This window comes from Micromesistius poutassou, assembly GCF_964030765.1.
Source record: "Micromesistius poutassou genome assembly, chromosome: 3".
Lineage (NCBI taxonomy): Eukaryota > Metazoa > Chordata > Actinopteri > Gadiformes > Gadidae > Micromesistius > Micromesistius poutassou.
Genome location: NC_140273.1, coordinates 22,825,072 through 22,839,583, shown reverse-complemented (window position 1 = coordinate 22,839,583; position 14,512 = coordinate 22,825,072). Strand labels below are relative to the sequence as shown.

The window sequence follows — 14,512 nt, the reverse complement described above, 5'->3', positions numbered from 1 at the left end:
ATAAAGTGTACAAAAAGATCTGCTGTGTTATGGTGTCATCCATTTCGATATTGATTAACACATTTATTCATTAACGATATTCGATATTCATTAACCAACCAATGAATCATCATAAAACGTCTAACCATGTTGTGTGCCACAGCTTTGTGGTCCATGTTTGTCCATGAGCCTGGTGGGTGAGATTAGAATGCATTTGGATTAGGGCTGTCAAAATTGCTAAAAAATGACGTTCGAATATTCCCTCTGAAAAAAAAAATATATATATTATATATATTCGAATACTATTCGAATATCTATATTTGCGCATTACGTCAATAACAGGACAAACTAATACAACGAGACATACTGTAACTACTTGTATAGGTAGTTTATTTAAGTTTAAACATATTTGACAACATATTACCTTACACAAAAATTTGTAAATGAACTAATGGCCAAGACCGCAGACCTCGCTCTCGCTCGCTCACTCGCTCTCTTTTTCTCTCTCTCTCTCTCGCTCCCCCTCACTCTCTCTGCGCATACTGGTTTAAATAAACAACAACAATAAACAAATGCTGAGTGCTGATCAAGAGTTTTGTGCGAGCAATTTTAGGTCCCGACTCTTGTCGCTTGTCTCTTGACTCGTGTCTGTTGTCTTGTAGTGTTCTGGTCGCCCACTCGTAAAGCAGACAGCCGCGGGTGTGTGTGTTTTTCCACATTTGTATATTAATTTTCATCTTCGAATGTCTGTTTTTCAAAACTATTCGAATATATATTCGAATTTAGAATATTCGTTGACAGCCCTAATTTGGATACTGTCACCTTTTGGTGTTTACATGCAAAAAGAAAATTCCCGTTGATAATTTGAAGGCAAATTTAGCTAACTACTTTACTTCATTTAAAATATACTTAAATATATATAAATAAAATATACTTAAAAGTAAAATGACTGTTTGCTACTGCCACCTCTGGTTGCATGTTATTTTAAGTTCAGCTACATCTGACTGACAGAGAGCAGCATGCACACGGCAAGCAATCGCACTTCATTCATACAGGCCAACTGTGTATGCTGGAACTACATTGCTGATAAACCTAAGAGTGTTGCTTGGTAGAGTAACGATAATGAGCTCAGCAGTGCTGCTTCTTCACTCCCTGGTTATGAAGAAGACCATCACAGCTTTCCATCTAGTCGTTGTCTCTTCCTTCTCTTTTCTTTGCGTTTCTGCTGAGCAGACTTTGTTTTCTTTATGAAAAGAACGTCTCAATTTGGAATTTTGGCATCAAATTTCACACTGTCACAGAATCACTGTTACACAAACGCGAAACTGCCGCAGACAGAACATATGTGACTTCGAAAAGAGGGGTAACCTTGGAGAATCTGCAATAGACTAAATATGTTTTTAGGGTTCTCAGCATATGGATTCATTCACTACAAGTTGTGCTTCATGTGTTGTTGTTTTTAAAAAAAATAAAATCTTTCTTTTTGCTCTTCAACATTTTTAGCCCCTTTAAATCCCTTCCCCAACCACCCTTCTACACTGCTGCTTGAGTGGATACCACAATTACCCTGTCCTGCACAGCCGGAGTGGGCCTAAGGATGTGTGACATAGTTCCATAATATCCTCCCATAGCCACAGGGAGCAGCACCGAGCACATTTAATAGTTAAGAGGTAATATCCTCCCATAGCCACAGGGAGCAGCACCGAGCACATTTAATAGTTAAGAGGTAATATCCTCCCATAGCCACAGGGGGCAGCACCGAGCACATTTAATAGCTAAGAGGTAATATCCTCCCATAGCCACAGGGAGCAGCACCGAGCACATTTAATAGTTAAGAGGTAATATCCTCCCATAGCCACAGGGGGCAGCACCGAGCACATTTAATAGTTAAGAGGTAATATCTTCCCATAGCCACAGGGAGCAGCACCGAGCACATTTAATAGTTAAGAGGTAATATCCTCCCATAGCCACAGGGAGCAGCACCGAGCACATTTAATAGCTAAGAGGTAATATCCTCCCATAGCCACAGGGAGCAGCACCGAGCACATTTAATAGTTAAGAGGTAATATCCTCCCATAGCCACAGGGAGCAGCACCGAGCACATTTAATAGTTAAGAGGTAATATCCTCCCATAGCCACAGGGGGCAGCACCGAGCACATTTAATAGTAAAGAGGTAATATCTTCCCATAGCCACAGGGAGCAGCACCGAGCACATTTAATAGCTAAGAGGTAATATCCTCCCATAGCCACAGGGAGCAGCACCGAGCACATTTAATAGTTAAGAGGTAATATCCTCACATAGCCACAGGGAGCAGCACCGAGCACATTTAATAGTTAAGAGGTAATATCCTCCCATAGCCACAGGGGGCAGCACCGAGCACATTTAATAGTTAAGAGGTAATATCTTCCCATAGCCACAGGGAGCAGCACCGAGCACATTTAATAGCTAAGAGGTAATATCCTCACATAGCCACAGGGAGCAGCACCGAGCAAATTTAATAGTTAAGAGGTAATATCCTCCCATAGCCACAGGGAGCAGCACCGAGCACATTTAATAGTTAAGAGGTAATATCCTCCCATAGCCACAGGGGGCAGCACCGAGCACATTTAATAGTTAAGAGGTAATATCTTCCCATAGCCACAGGGAGCAGCACCGAGCACATTTAATAGCTAAGAGGTAATATCCTCACATAGCCACAGGGAGCAGCACCGAGCAAATTTAATAGTTAAGAGGTAATATCCTCCCATAGCCACAGGGAGCAGCACCGAGCACATTTAATAGTTAAGAGGTAATATCCTCCCATAGCCACAGGGGGCAGCACCGAGCACATTTAATAGTTAAGAGGTAATATCTTCCCATAGCCGCAGGGAGCAGCACCGAGCAAATTTAATAGTTAAGAGGTAATATCCTCCCATAGCCACAGGGAGCAGCACCGAGCACATTTAATAGTTAAGAGGTAATATCCTCCCATAGCCACAGGGGGCAGCACCGAGCACATTTAATAGTTAAGAGGTAATATCTTCCCATAGCCGCAGGGAGCAGCACCGAGCACATTTAATAGCTAAGAGGTAATATCCTCCCATAGCCACAGGGAGCAGCACCGAGCACATTTAATAGCTAAGAGGTAATATCCTCCCATAGCCACAGGGGGCAGCACCGAGCACATTTAATAGTTAAGAGGTAATATCTTCCCATAGCCGCAGGGAGCAGCACCGAGCACATTTAATAGCTAAAGGTGTGTTCACACCGCACTTCGCCCCGCGACACGTTTCAATGTTAAGTGAACGTGGAGACGCGAATCGGGCGAATTAATTTTTCGCCTATTCGCGCGACAAGATTTGATTGACAGCGCGAAATTTTTCCATGTGAACGGCGAGCGCGTTCACGTGGATTCGCGCCGCGAACAATTCGCGGCGCGAATAATAAGTTGAAATATTTCAACTTCTTCGCGGCATTCGCGTTGAAACAGCCAATCAGCGTTCACTCCCTGTGGGTAACGTGGGTGAAGTAACGTAAAACAGCCAATCAGTGTTCACTCCCTGGGTGACGTCACGTAACAGCCAATCAGTTCACTCCCTGGGTGAAGTAACGTAAAACAGCCAATCACCGTTCAACCGTTCAGTGAACCGCAGCTTGGAGGAGAAAGTGATTGTTGCCGTTTGCGACTCCCGCTCTATATCTACATATAATATATAAATATCTATATCATATAATATATACGATATATATAATATCACGGCACAAAGCGGTGTACGCCTCCGGATTATATTATTAACCCATAAACGACGGGCTCTCCCTCTTCCACAACAGGTACAGACACACATCTCGGCCATGGTTGATGAGAATGAATTGGCATGAATGACCGTTGTCAGGCAAAAAAAAAATTCGCCCCGCGAATGCACACAAAAATGCACAGCGACAGATTATGATTTGTCGCACGGCAACATTCGCCTATTCGCGCGAATAGGCGAAATGGGACAAAGTGCGGTGTGAACACACAGTAAGAGGTAATATCCTCCCATAGCCACAGGGAGCAGCACCGAGCACATTTAATAGTTAAGAGGTAATATCCTCCCATAGCCACAGGGAGCAGCACCGAGCACATTTAATAGTTAAGAGGTAATATCCTCCCATAGCCACAGGGAGCAGCACCGAGCACATTTAATAGCTAAGAGGTAATATCCTCCCATAGCCACAGGGAGCAGCACCGAGCACATTTAATAGTTAAGAGGTAATATCCTCCCATAGCCACAGGGAGCAGCACCGAGCACATTTAATAGTTAAGAGGTAATATCCTCCCATAGCCACAGGGAGCAGCACCGAGCACATTTAATAGTTAAGAGGTAATATCCTCCCATAGCCACAGGGAGCAGCACCGAGCACATTTAATAGCTAAGAGGTAATATCCTCCCATAGCCACAGGGAGCAGCACCGAGCACATTTAATAGCTAAGAGGTAATATCCTCCCATAGCCACAGGGGGCAGCACCGAGCACATTTAATAGTTAAGAGGTAATATCTTCCCATAGCCACAGGGAGCAGCACCGAGCACATTTAATAGCTAAGAGGTAATATCCTCCCATAGCCACAGGGAGCAGCACCGAGCACATTTAATAGTTAAGAGGTAATATCCTCACATAGCCACAGGGAGCAGCACCGAGCACATTTAATAGTTAAGAGGTAATATCCTCCCATAGCCACAGGGGGCAGCACCGAGCACATTTAATAGTTAAGAGGTAATATCTTCCCATAGCCACAGGGAGCAGCACCGAGCACATTTAATAGCTAAGAGGTAATATCCTCCCATAGCCACAGGGAGCAGCACCGAGCACATTTAATAGTTAAGAGGTAATATCCTCCCATAGCCACAGGGAGCAGCACCGAGCACATTTAATAGTTAAGAGGTTATATCTTCCCATAGCCACAGGGAGCAGCACCGAGCACATTTAATAGCTAAGAGGTAATATCCTCCCATAGCCACAGGGAGCAGCACCGAGCACATTTAATAGTTAAGAGGTAATATCCTCCCATAGCCACAGGGAGCAGCACCGAGCACATTTAATAGCTAAGAGGTAATATCCTCCCATAGCCACAGGGAGCAGCACCGAGCACATTTTATAGTTAAGAGGTAATATCCTCCCATAGCCACAGGGAGCAGCACCGAGCACATTTAATAGTTAAGAGGTAATATCCTCCCATAGCCACAGGGAGCAGCACCGAGCACATTTAATAGCTAAGAGGTAATATCCTCCCATAGCCACAGGGAGCAGCACCGAGCACATTTAATAGCTAAGAGGTAATATCCTCCCATAGCCACAGGGAGCAGCACCGAGCACATTTAATAGTTAAGAGGTAATATCTTCCCATAGCCACAGGGAGCAGCACCGAGCACATTTAATAGCTAAGAGGTAATATCCTCCCATAGCCACAGGGAGCAGCACCGAGCACATTTAATAGCTAAGAGGTAATATCCTCCCATAGCCACAGGGAGCAGCACCGAGCACATTTAATAGTTAAGAGGTAATATCCTCCGCGCGTGTTATAAACCATTCCTCTCCTTTTGTTTCATAGACGATAGACAATAGACCAAAACCTTTACCAAATAAAGTGAGTTAAAAGCGATCCTGTCTCGGCGGCCTTTCCTGGATTAAAAACAACATAATATAATAACAGATGCAGGAAGACTTCATGGCTTCCTATGAATGAGCTCTCCTGAATATTGCCCTGCAATACAAATTGTTAGTAAATATTATTGACTGGCTCACTATGAATCGATTTATTCATACAATTTAGACGTATCCTCTCTATTGAGTCTCATTAAATTATTAATTAAATTATACTGACTATAAATGATTCGTTTTTATAGTCATTCAGCCTACTTTGAACTAGAGTGGAACAGTAGGTCAAACCAAGTGTGTTTTGTGTTTTTGAGTTCAATATAGAACTTACTTAGGCTATTGTTAATTATCGTTATATTTTCTATAAGTTTGACATAGGATCATGTGTCAATTTATTTGATTTCCACAAATACAATTTGATAAAATAAAGCACTTTTACTAACTTTCACTTTTACTAACCCTAACCCTAACTTTGATGGAACACAATCAGAAGAAGTCACTCAAGTTCAGCATGCAAATTAACTGATAATGAGTGTGATCATCTCTCTCAAGGAAACTGTTTAAGAATAGTATTTCGCATACTATATTGTTCTTTTCATTTATTTATGTGTACTTGTTATTCATTCTGTGATCCCGCTGGAGGCCAGGAGGGGGCGGTAGTGCGCCGCGCCGTCCTGCAGGAGGGAGGAGACTTCCTCACAGGCTTCCGCAGTACACTTCCGGCTAACACAGACGGGTCTTCGAGAGGCTCCAGGAACCCGGAGTACAAACAAAGCGTTTATTTTTTATTTTTTTTTGTACTCGCCCTTGTTTTATTTTGCATAATGAACACCGCGTTGTCGAGGGCCAACTCCCTGTTCGCCTTCTCCCTCAGCGTCATGGCGGCGCTCACCTTCGGCTGCTTCATCACCACCGCCTTCAAAGACAGGCGCGTCCCCGTGAGCGTCCACGTCTCCAGAGTCATGCTGTAAGAACCCACCATCCAGACCCTCCAGACCCTCCAAAAACCTCCAAAAACCTTCAAGAACCTTCCCAGTGGGGTGGGGGGGGCTTCTTCCTTTAGCGGTGTGCGACCGTTGTGCGTTTGTTTCGTTTCAAAGTGTGCGTAATTACGACTGACGACTGGCCTTTCGTATTATACACAAAACCCGAGTAGTATACTACAGCCGCAGTAGTATAGTATACTACTGTAGTACTATACTACTGATGGAACAGTATAGTATACTACTGTAGTACTATACTACGGGGTCACACATAGTGATCTCTTTGGAAACACTGGGGTGGAACAGCGTGCGTTCTGTACGTCTGACCCCCGGCCCCCCGTGGTGGTGACGGGTCGTTAACTCACCGGGCCGTTATCTCACCAGATGTTCCCTCCCCGCGCTGTACTGCGTTACACTAGCGTGTGTTTGACAAGATCTGAAGTTACAACATCGAAAATGAAAGGGACGGAGTCATTCATTCTCTCGGGAAACAGCAACACTGAGCGTCTTGGGTGGTACACTTAACGCTCAGAAATTGCGGAAATGTTACGGCAACCTGGTGTAGTGCGTGTGTATTTTTCATGAATTTATTACATTGCGTGCTCACTGTCATTTCATCACTTTTTTTTAACATATAAATATTTTTATTAGAAAATGGGAATCAACTGTCATCAATCAGGAGAATAAAAAGTACATTGTCATTTTTACAGTCACATATAATCCCACACAAGGGGTGCAAATGTAATTGTTCACAAATGGCGTCACCTGTCATGCAGGTTCTTGTCTATGAAGGAAGAACATTCAGGTACTGCAGCATTAAGTAATACAACTTTTGCACGGGATATTAATTTTGCACATGCATCACGCATAAATTTCCTTTAATGCATTGCGGTATGTAATAAAGCAGGGAGATGTCCTTTCTAACATAAAGCTCTATGATCAAGATGTTGTTTTAACCTTCTGTCTGTTTCCTACCTTAACGACACTCTGGTGCTGTGACCAGTAAGAACGTTGATGACTTCACTGGTCCCAGAGAACGCAGTGACCTTGGTTTCATCAACTTCGACCTCTCTGCCAATATCCTTTTGACTACTTATTTTAGCAATGCCATTACGTCTTGTTGTTGTCTTGGTCTTCAACTTTTATGTAACTGTTTTAGTCTCACAAATGTAGTTTTCTAAATATGGGCTGGATGATGCTGTAAGACACCTGAGATCTGTTGAGTGTAATCGAATCCTCCTTAACCGTTCGTACATTTGCAGCCAATTTTCGATTGGAATGTCAAGCAGCTCTTTCTTTATCTGTCTGCAGAGTACGCCACTAAGAGTAATGTAAGTCATGGTTCCCATTCAAACCTCTGCCCCTGTGTGCACACAGCGCTTGTGTTTGTATGGAAGCAGAACAGAACGCAGTGTGTAGAATTGAATGGCATCGAGTGGAACAGACTTTGCAGAAATGTATATATAATATTCTTAAGTATGTTTTAATTAGTGTATAATCCCATGAAAATAAGAGTAGTCATGTTAGCGTTACCTTAGTGTGAGTTTATATCTGTCCTTTATATGTTTCGGGATAAGAGTTGTAGTAGGGAGGAGGGCATGCTGTCCCCATGGCTACCACACATTTGTGATTAAAAAAAAAAAAAAAAACCTCTACCCGGTCAGAGTTTTTTCCAGAGGTGGAGGGAGAACCGTTAAGGGCCCGTCCTGACCACAGCACCACGGGCCCCAGTCCTGTCTGTCCAGATGAATGATCAATACGTTTAACAGATCATTAAAGGTCTATGAGTGTAGTAAGAAGACACATAGAATTTTACTTCCGTCATATCCGAGTGAGTGAGGGCGGGTGGGAGGGATTCAACAGCCGACATCGGGCCAGACATGCAGACGAAATGGCCTGTGTGTGCTGAGCCTGTGTGGAATTGAAATACATGATAGAGTAAAACCCTCCCTCTGGTACAAAACATCTAACATCATATAACATGTGCACAATATGAAGCCTGTCGTTCTTAATGTAGGATTGCACTGAAACCTAAAACCAATGTCCTACATTTGTATTTGACTACTGTGTGTGTGTGTGTGTGTGTGTGTGTGTGTGTGTGTGTGTGTGTGTGTGTGTGTGTGTGTGTGTGTGTGTGTGTGTGTGTGTGTGTGTGTGTGTGTGTGTGTGTGTGTGTGTGTGTGTGTGTGCGCGTGCGCGCGTTGCAGTCTCTCAACCAGGTAGTGCTGTGGGACAAGATTGTCCTTCGAGGTGAGAGCTCCAATCTGGTCCTTCGGGACATGAAGTCCAAATACTTCTTCTTCGACGACGGTAACGGACTACGGTAAGCTGCACAGCTCTCCTGATTTGCTCGGTGTGGGAGGACACACGTTTCCATTGAAGTGTAAGCAGCAGTTAGTGGAGGAAGTCACAATATTTCATTTCTTGATCATAGAAATAACATTATTGTATAGCTGCATCCCTTTTCTTTCATATTTCCAGCTTTTTTAATTATCTGGTGACTACACTTTAACCATCCAAAGAAGGATGCCTCATCTGCCCAGTCCAAATGACCTAGTGTAGACCTTTTTAAAAATCTGGACTAAATCTGCTATTTTTCACCTGTTCTCTTCAATGTTCTTTGCTGCTGGTATGCTGTGTTAGCTAATCCATGTGTGTGTTCTTTTTAGGGGTAACAAGAACATCACTCTGACCTTGTCTTGGAATGTAGTTCCCAACGCTGGAATACTCCCATTGGTATCTGGGAACGGCTTTGTCAGTCTCCCATTCCCAGAAACCTATGAGACCACCAAGAGTTACTGATTGAGCCCCTTCAAATGCAGGATGCAAACGCTGTATGAGTGCAGCTGGTTGGGAATGTCAGCTGTACCAATCAGCAGCTGTAAATGTTTTTTTTTACAGCTGTGAAAGAATAAAAAGTGAAAGAATAAAATCTGAATTGTGTTTCTGGATGTTGCATTTTTAGTTTGACTTGAGAATACAAATAGTATATATGGCTGAAATTAAGATACATGAGTTGGTTTGGAAACAAACGTTATCTCTAATAATATTGTCAACTAAACAAACAACTTGTTTTGTACCACTGGCACTAAACGATTCTGCCCTGTGGCCAACTGTAGTATTGTAGCAGAAGGACTTTCCCCAAACACACACACAATCATTAAATAGAATACAATAAGTGAGGAAACTTCTGGAACACTAAGTTAAAATGTGTATTCTTAATATATTTTTTAGCTTTGTCTTTTAAAACTCTCCAAGCTATAAAAAGTCATGTATTTTATTTCATTGCGTAGTGCAAGCAAAGCAGGAGCCTTTGCTGCCCTCTGGTGGAAATGCACCGTAAGTGAACCCCAAAATAAATTAAAAATTGGAACATTAAAGATTTTTTTTAATGTTAAAAGGGGGAAAATATCTGTAAAGGCTGTCCTTGTCCCGCTTGAATAATTGGCTTTTACTGACTATCCAACCCAATATATATGTATATATTGGGTTGGATAGTCAGTATATATATATCGATTCATTCCTTCACTGACTGGATAGTCAGTGAAGGAATGAATCGATACCTCCCCATCAATTTCTTATTAAAATAAAATGTCTTATTTCCAGTCTAATAATTATCTGTTATCATATTAAAACTTGCCACAGTGATTTTCAATTGAAAACGTTTTTGATTTGTTTTACTGTAGGCTTATCTCAAAAACATCCAGTCTTGTGCTTTTCCGGTGTCTTTCATCTTTGGGATTTGGAAAATGAAGAGAAGCTTGTGTGATGTTTGTATCCACCAGCCAAAGTGGACGGTGACCAAAAAGTTAACATCAGGCCCTGGCGCCTAAGGGCAGTTTTGCCTTAAGTACTGAGCTCTTCTACACGACAAATGGCCCAATTAATCATCTTATCAACCCAAATGGTTTTATTTGATATTTGCAACACTGAGAGCAAGTGTATCCATGCCCACTGTGAAGTTCACTATTAGGACTTGTTGAGACTCGACTTGGACCTGACCAACAATACGAGCCTTAACTGGGACTTGCACCTCAAGACTTGAGACTTAACTTTGACTTGCAAAACAAAAAACACCAGGGGCCTCTACGGATTCAGTTTTTTTTTGCTTAGGTAATGACCCGGAAATACTTGGAGGAAAGGGTGTTAGAAATTCTAAAAATGCTTATGAAAGGTGCCTCGATGCAACCTTTAATCCACCTTTAGCATAGGTTACTCCTGACCAACCTTTACGAAAGGAAAGGAGATATTTGTAACCCATAATCCTTTACGGCGGCAATATTTAAAGCAACAGGCCCCCCACTGACAAAGTTGACCGACTCTACGCGAAGACGCATGAGAGACGCAGTGAAGCAGGAGACGAGAAGAGAAGAAAATAAAATGGCGACTTCACATTTAAGAAAGACTACTGGGGGCAGTTCATTTCAACATCAACATAAGTTTAGCCTTTTTTTTTTGTGAATGGGGATTCAAGTGGAATGGATTAGATTTTCCATAAAACACGGCATTTCCCCTTTGTTGCATTTGTGGGTTTTGAAATATAGCAATGTACTATCTGCGCACACCCCTTCTAAAGTCAACGAAAACCTCCCAATTGAAATGCTTTGGTTTGAAATGCGTCCTGTGGAGCACGAAATAAGTCGGTCAGGTGGTGCTCTGGGACACGACTCAATGGGTACGTTTTGGTGAGCGCGATGCAGAGGCTGCACTGCGCCGTCTGCGTGCACACCTCTCCTGAAGCCCCTCTCGAAGATGCTGCAGATACGATCCCATTCAAAATGCATTAAAATTGATTTCACGTCAGTTTACATTTTGTTCTGTGTGGCACGAAAAAAGTCGATATTTCGTCGTGAGGGACTAGCCTGGTGCTACCAGACCATCGTACTTCATTTCATTTGTACAGAAGGTCTGGAACTGCTGTAATTGGCAAACGTTCACTCACTTGGAGGCGGGTGTCTGTTGAAGTTTAAAACTATTGGATCTGCCCAGTGCCACTCTGGATCTGCCATAACCAATCGCAATAGCGTTTGGTCGTGACGTATGTCATACGCCGGGACCGGCCGGAAACTACGTTGCGCGCATGCGCAGGCTGTGTACACAAACAAAACAAGATGAAGCGTGAAGATGTCTGTCAACAATAGCTGCAGGTTTTGTTCATCTCATTTTAGAGTTCAAGGAACAATTACAAATTCTACATTAATATTCGATAGTAAGGACAGAGATAATGTTTGCAGTCAACTGTCGAGGCTGGGTCTTGTCATTGACAATACGTCGCTACTTCGACGTCATCGTTCTCAGCCACTTCCTCTGTTCGCTGATTGGTCACACAGAAATTTGTTCGGGCAAAATCCCACTAACAAGCCCCAGCCCCAGACTGACTACTGAAGGGAAAATGAAATTTGGGCGGAAGTAGGTGGGCGGGCGGAGCCAGGCTAGTGAGGGACGTGGTTAGTTTCAGTTTTTGAGACCTGCTGCAAAAATCTGAAATGTTGACGCATGCGTAACTAGAGGGTGCGCTGTACTGTCTGCGCACACCCCTTCTTGAAGCCTCTCTCTCTCTCCAGGCGTTTTTACACTGCCCAGCCGGAACGCTCGTGGCTTGGCACACCCTGCAATTTCACCAAGTTGCCTGTGTAAAACCGAAGGAGTCCATTGGAGTAGGCCGGGCTACGCACGGAGAGAAGACCTCTTTAGAATAATTTGCAAACTCTGAATGTTTATTTATTTTTTATTATTCAAGTCCACTCACATGCAAGAATGAGTAGACGACATCTGAATGTAGGCTACAATCGCGATTAACGATTTACGAAGTGCAAAAAACACCCAACGTATTTTGCTGACCACGTGTTTTTTATCCCGACGAAAGCCTCGTAAGGAAAGTTCCTCTGCTGCTTCCTCGTAGATCGCACCGTCTTTCCCCGTCAACTGGGGTGTGAGATCAAGCCGGTCTATCACCGCGGTCAGGATTTGGCAGTGTGAAAACATTTTCTCTCTCCCATCTTTGCTTCCTCTCACGGTTTGTTGTAGTCCAGCACAAAAACAGTCTATATTTTGTCGTAAGGAGTATCAGAGTATCCATAATACACAGAATTTACCCTTTGTTGCATTTGTGGTTTTGACTTACACATAACTAGAGGGTTTACTGTACTGTCTGCTCAAACCTGTGCTGTATAAATGTCGTTCTGTGAAGCACAGAATAGTCTGAGAAACGCTCCCATTCAAAATGCATGGGTTTACATTTCATTCTGTGTAGCACGAAAAAAGTCGGACAATCGTACTCTAGGACACGATTCAATAGGTTAATTTCCGTGAGCATTAGCACGAAATCGCCGGTGATCCTGGGTTGGCCCATAAACTAGCCCACTTGTTTATTGGATTTGTGTCCAAGATGACATGCTTGGTCAGTCTTACTGTCATTTGAAATTTGTCTCATTGAATTTCTATCACTCGAGCTGCATCACATCAACAACAACTGCAGAGTCAGCAGCATTCTGATTTAACTTAACCCTTCCCTTCAACCCTAGGCCGCTTTGAAGGGTTTATCTCCTCAGACACCGTTTTTTTTTTTTAGATGTTGATTGTAAAAGAATGAATTAAGAAAGTAGAATTAGAATATCGTAGGCCCTAGAGGGCCCTGACGGTTCCCCTCTGGTTTTGAAGGAGGATTCACTTGAGAAAAAATCAAAAACATACATATATTCTTTGGCCGAGAAAGAGACAAGTCCCAGTGCATATCCCAACAAGTCCTAGACAATATAATAATATTATATAAGTCTTACTACAGCCCTGTGTGTTGCCATTCATAATTCATCCCGGGGTCAAGAACTGTTGGCAAGTGGCAATAATTGTGAAAGGAATATTAATTGGAGAAGGCCACTGGCAACTAGGCCAGCTTAGCTGCATATTTATTTTAATTTTATATTGAACCACAATATAAAAAAGGAGAACATAGTTAAAACAACCTAAATTTGAATGCATAAAAAATATTCACAATATAGTTTCCAACAGATTTCCAACAAGGGACCATTTCAATTGTCTGTAGGTAAGATTTAAGAGCTATCACTTGAGTCATTTATTAGGAATGGAATAACCAACTGTCAGCCGTCATTGACTGAAAGGCGCTGTGAGAATATCCATTTTGATTTGGCTCTGCCTGATGCTTTGCACCGCTAACTTCTGACCAATCAGGGGATCTATTTCCGGGAATCCGTTGGCCGTCCATCACCGGTGTGAAACGCTTCTTATATAACGGAGGGAGCAGGGGGAGGGGATGCCTGTTCAGTTTAATTTCAAAATCCTGCAGTCTCTGTTCTGCTGTTTCTTTACAACTCACAAATCTTACCTAATGCACCTTGAATGACACGGCAAAAATTAAAACTCATGAGGCATTCCAGAAGAAAATTTGCTTTTCTAATATTATCAGCTGTATGTATACACACCAAATGTATCATTACCTACAGATCTTCACAGGTTTACATAGTGTAGTGTGTCCATGCAACAGACAGCTGTTTAACGAATACATACGTAACAAAGGGTCAAAAGGCTTTGGGGTAAATAAGTTATGTACCTCAACAATAACTTGCTTTGCATTTTTGTGTGTACATGTGTACATTCTGGTGACTTGAACAACAATGCTGTAGCGGTTATCGAACAGTCTATTTTCTGCATAATTATAGGGAGTATATAGTATATATATCTTTCATTTAAATATTAGTTCATGCCTGCCGTGATACAAAAGCTTTCCCATGTAGATAAACGCATTCATCCTAATCATGAACTATTATGTTTGGCAGGTAGAATTAATGAATCATAATATATGTACAAATATAATTTTAAAACTGTGTATATGGAACATACTGTTTACTTGAATAGCCAAAGGGGACGTTTCCTCAGTAACAGAACGAGCAGAACATTTTTTCCCGAATCAATGC

The 14,512-nt window shown here is 42.5% G+C and overlaps 1 protein-coding gene across 1 annotated transcript; it reads left to right on the top strand.

Annotated features, from left to right (window-relative positions):
* Positions 1 to 6,304: 6,304 nt before the first annotated feature.
* Positions 6,305 to 9,524, top strand: spcs3 (signal peptidase complex subunit 3). Its single transcript, XM_084464926.1, has 5 exons — positions 6,305 to 6,565; positions 7,585 to 7,660; positions 7,838 to 7,912; positions 8,789 to 8,904; positions 9,251 to 9,524. The coding sequence occupies exons 1-5, from the start codon at positions 6,423 to 6,425 to the stop codon at positions 9,381 to 9,383; spliced, it is 543 nt and encodes a 180-aa protein (XP_084321052.1). The 5' UTR covers positions 6,305 to 6,422; the 3' UTR covers positions 9,384 to 9,524.
* Positions 9,525 to 14,512: the final 4,988 nt, after the last annotated feature.

Excerpts from the sequence above, each read along its gene's own strand:
- spcs3 (XM_084464926.1), top strand. The coding sequence starts at position 6,423 with ATGAACACCGCGTTGTCGAGGGCCAACTCCCTGTTCGCCTTCTCCCTC. Across the intron at positions 6,566-7,584 it reads CACGTCTCCAGAGTCATGCT|TAAGAACGTTGATGACTTCA; the intron begins GTAAGAACCCAC and ends TGCTGTGACCAG. Across the intron at positions 7,913-8,788 it reads AGTACGCCACTAAGAGTAAT|TCTCTCAACCAGGTAGTGCT; the intron begins GTAAGTCATGGT and ends CGCGCGTTGCAG.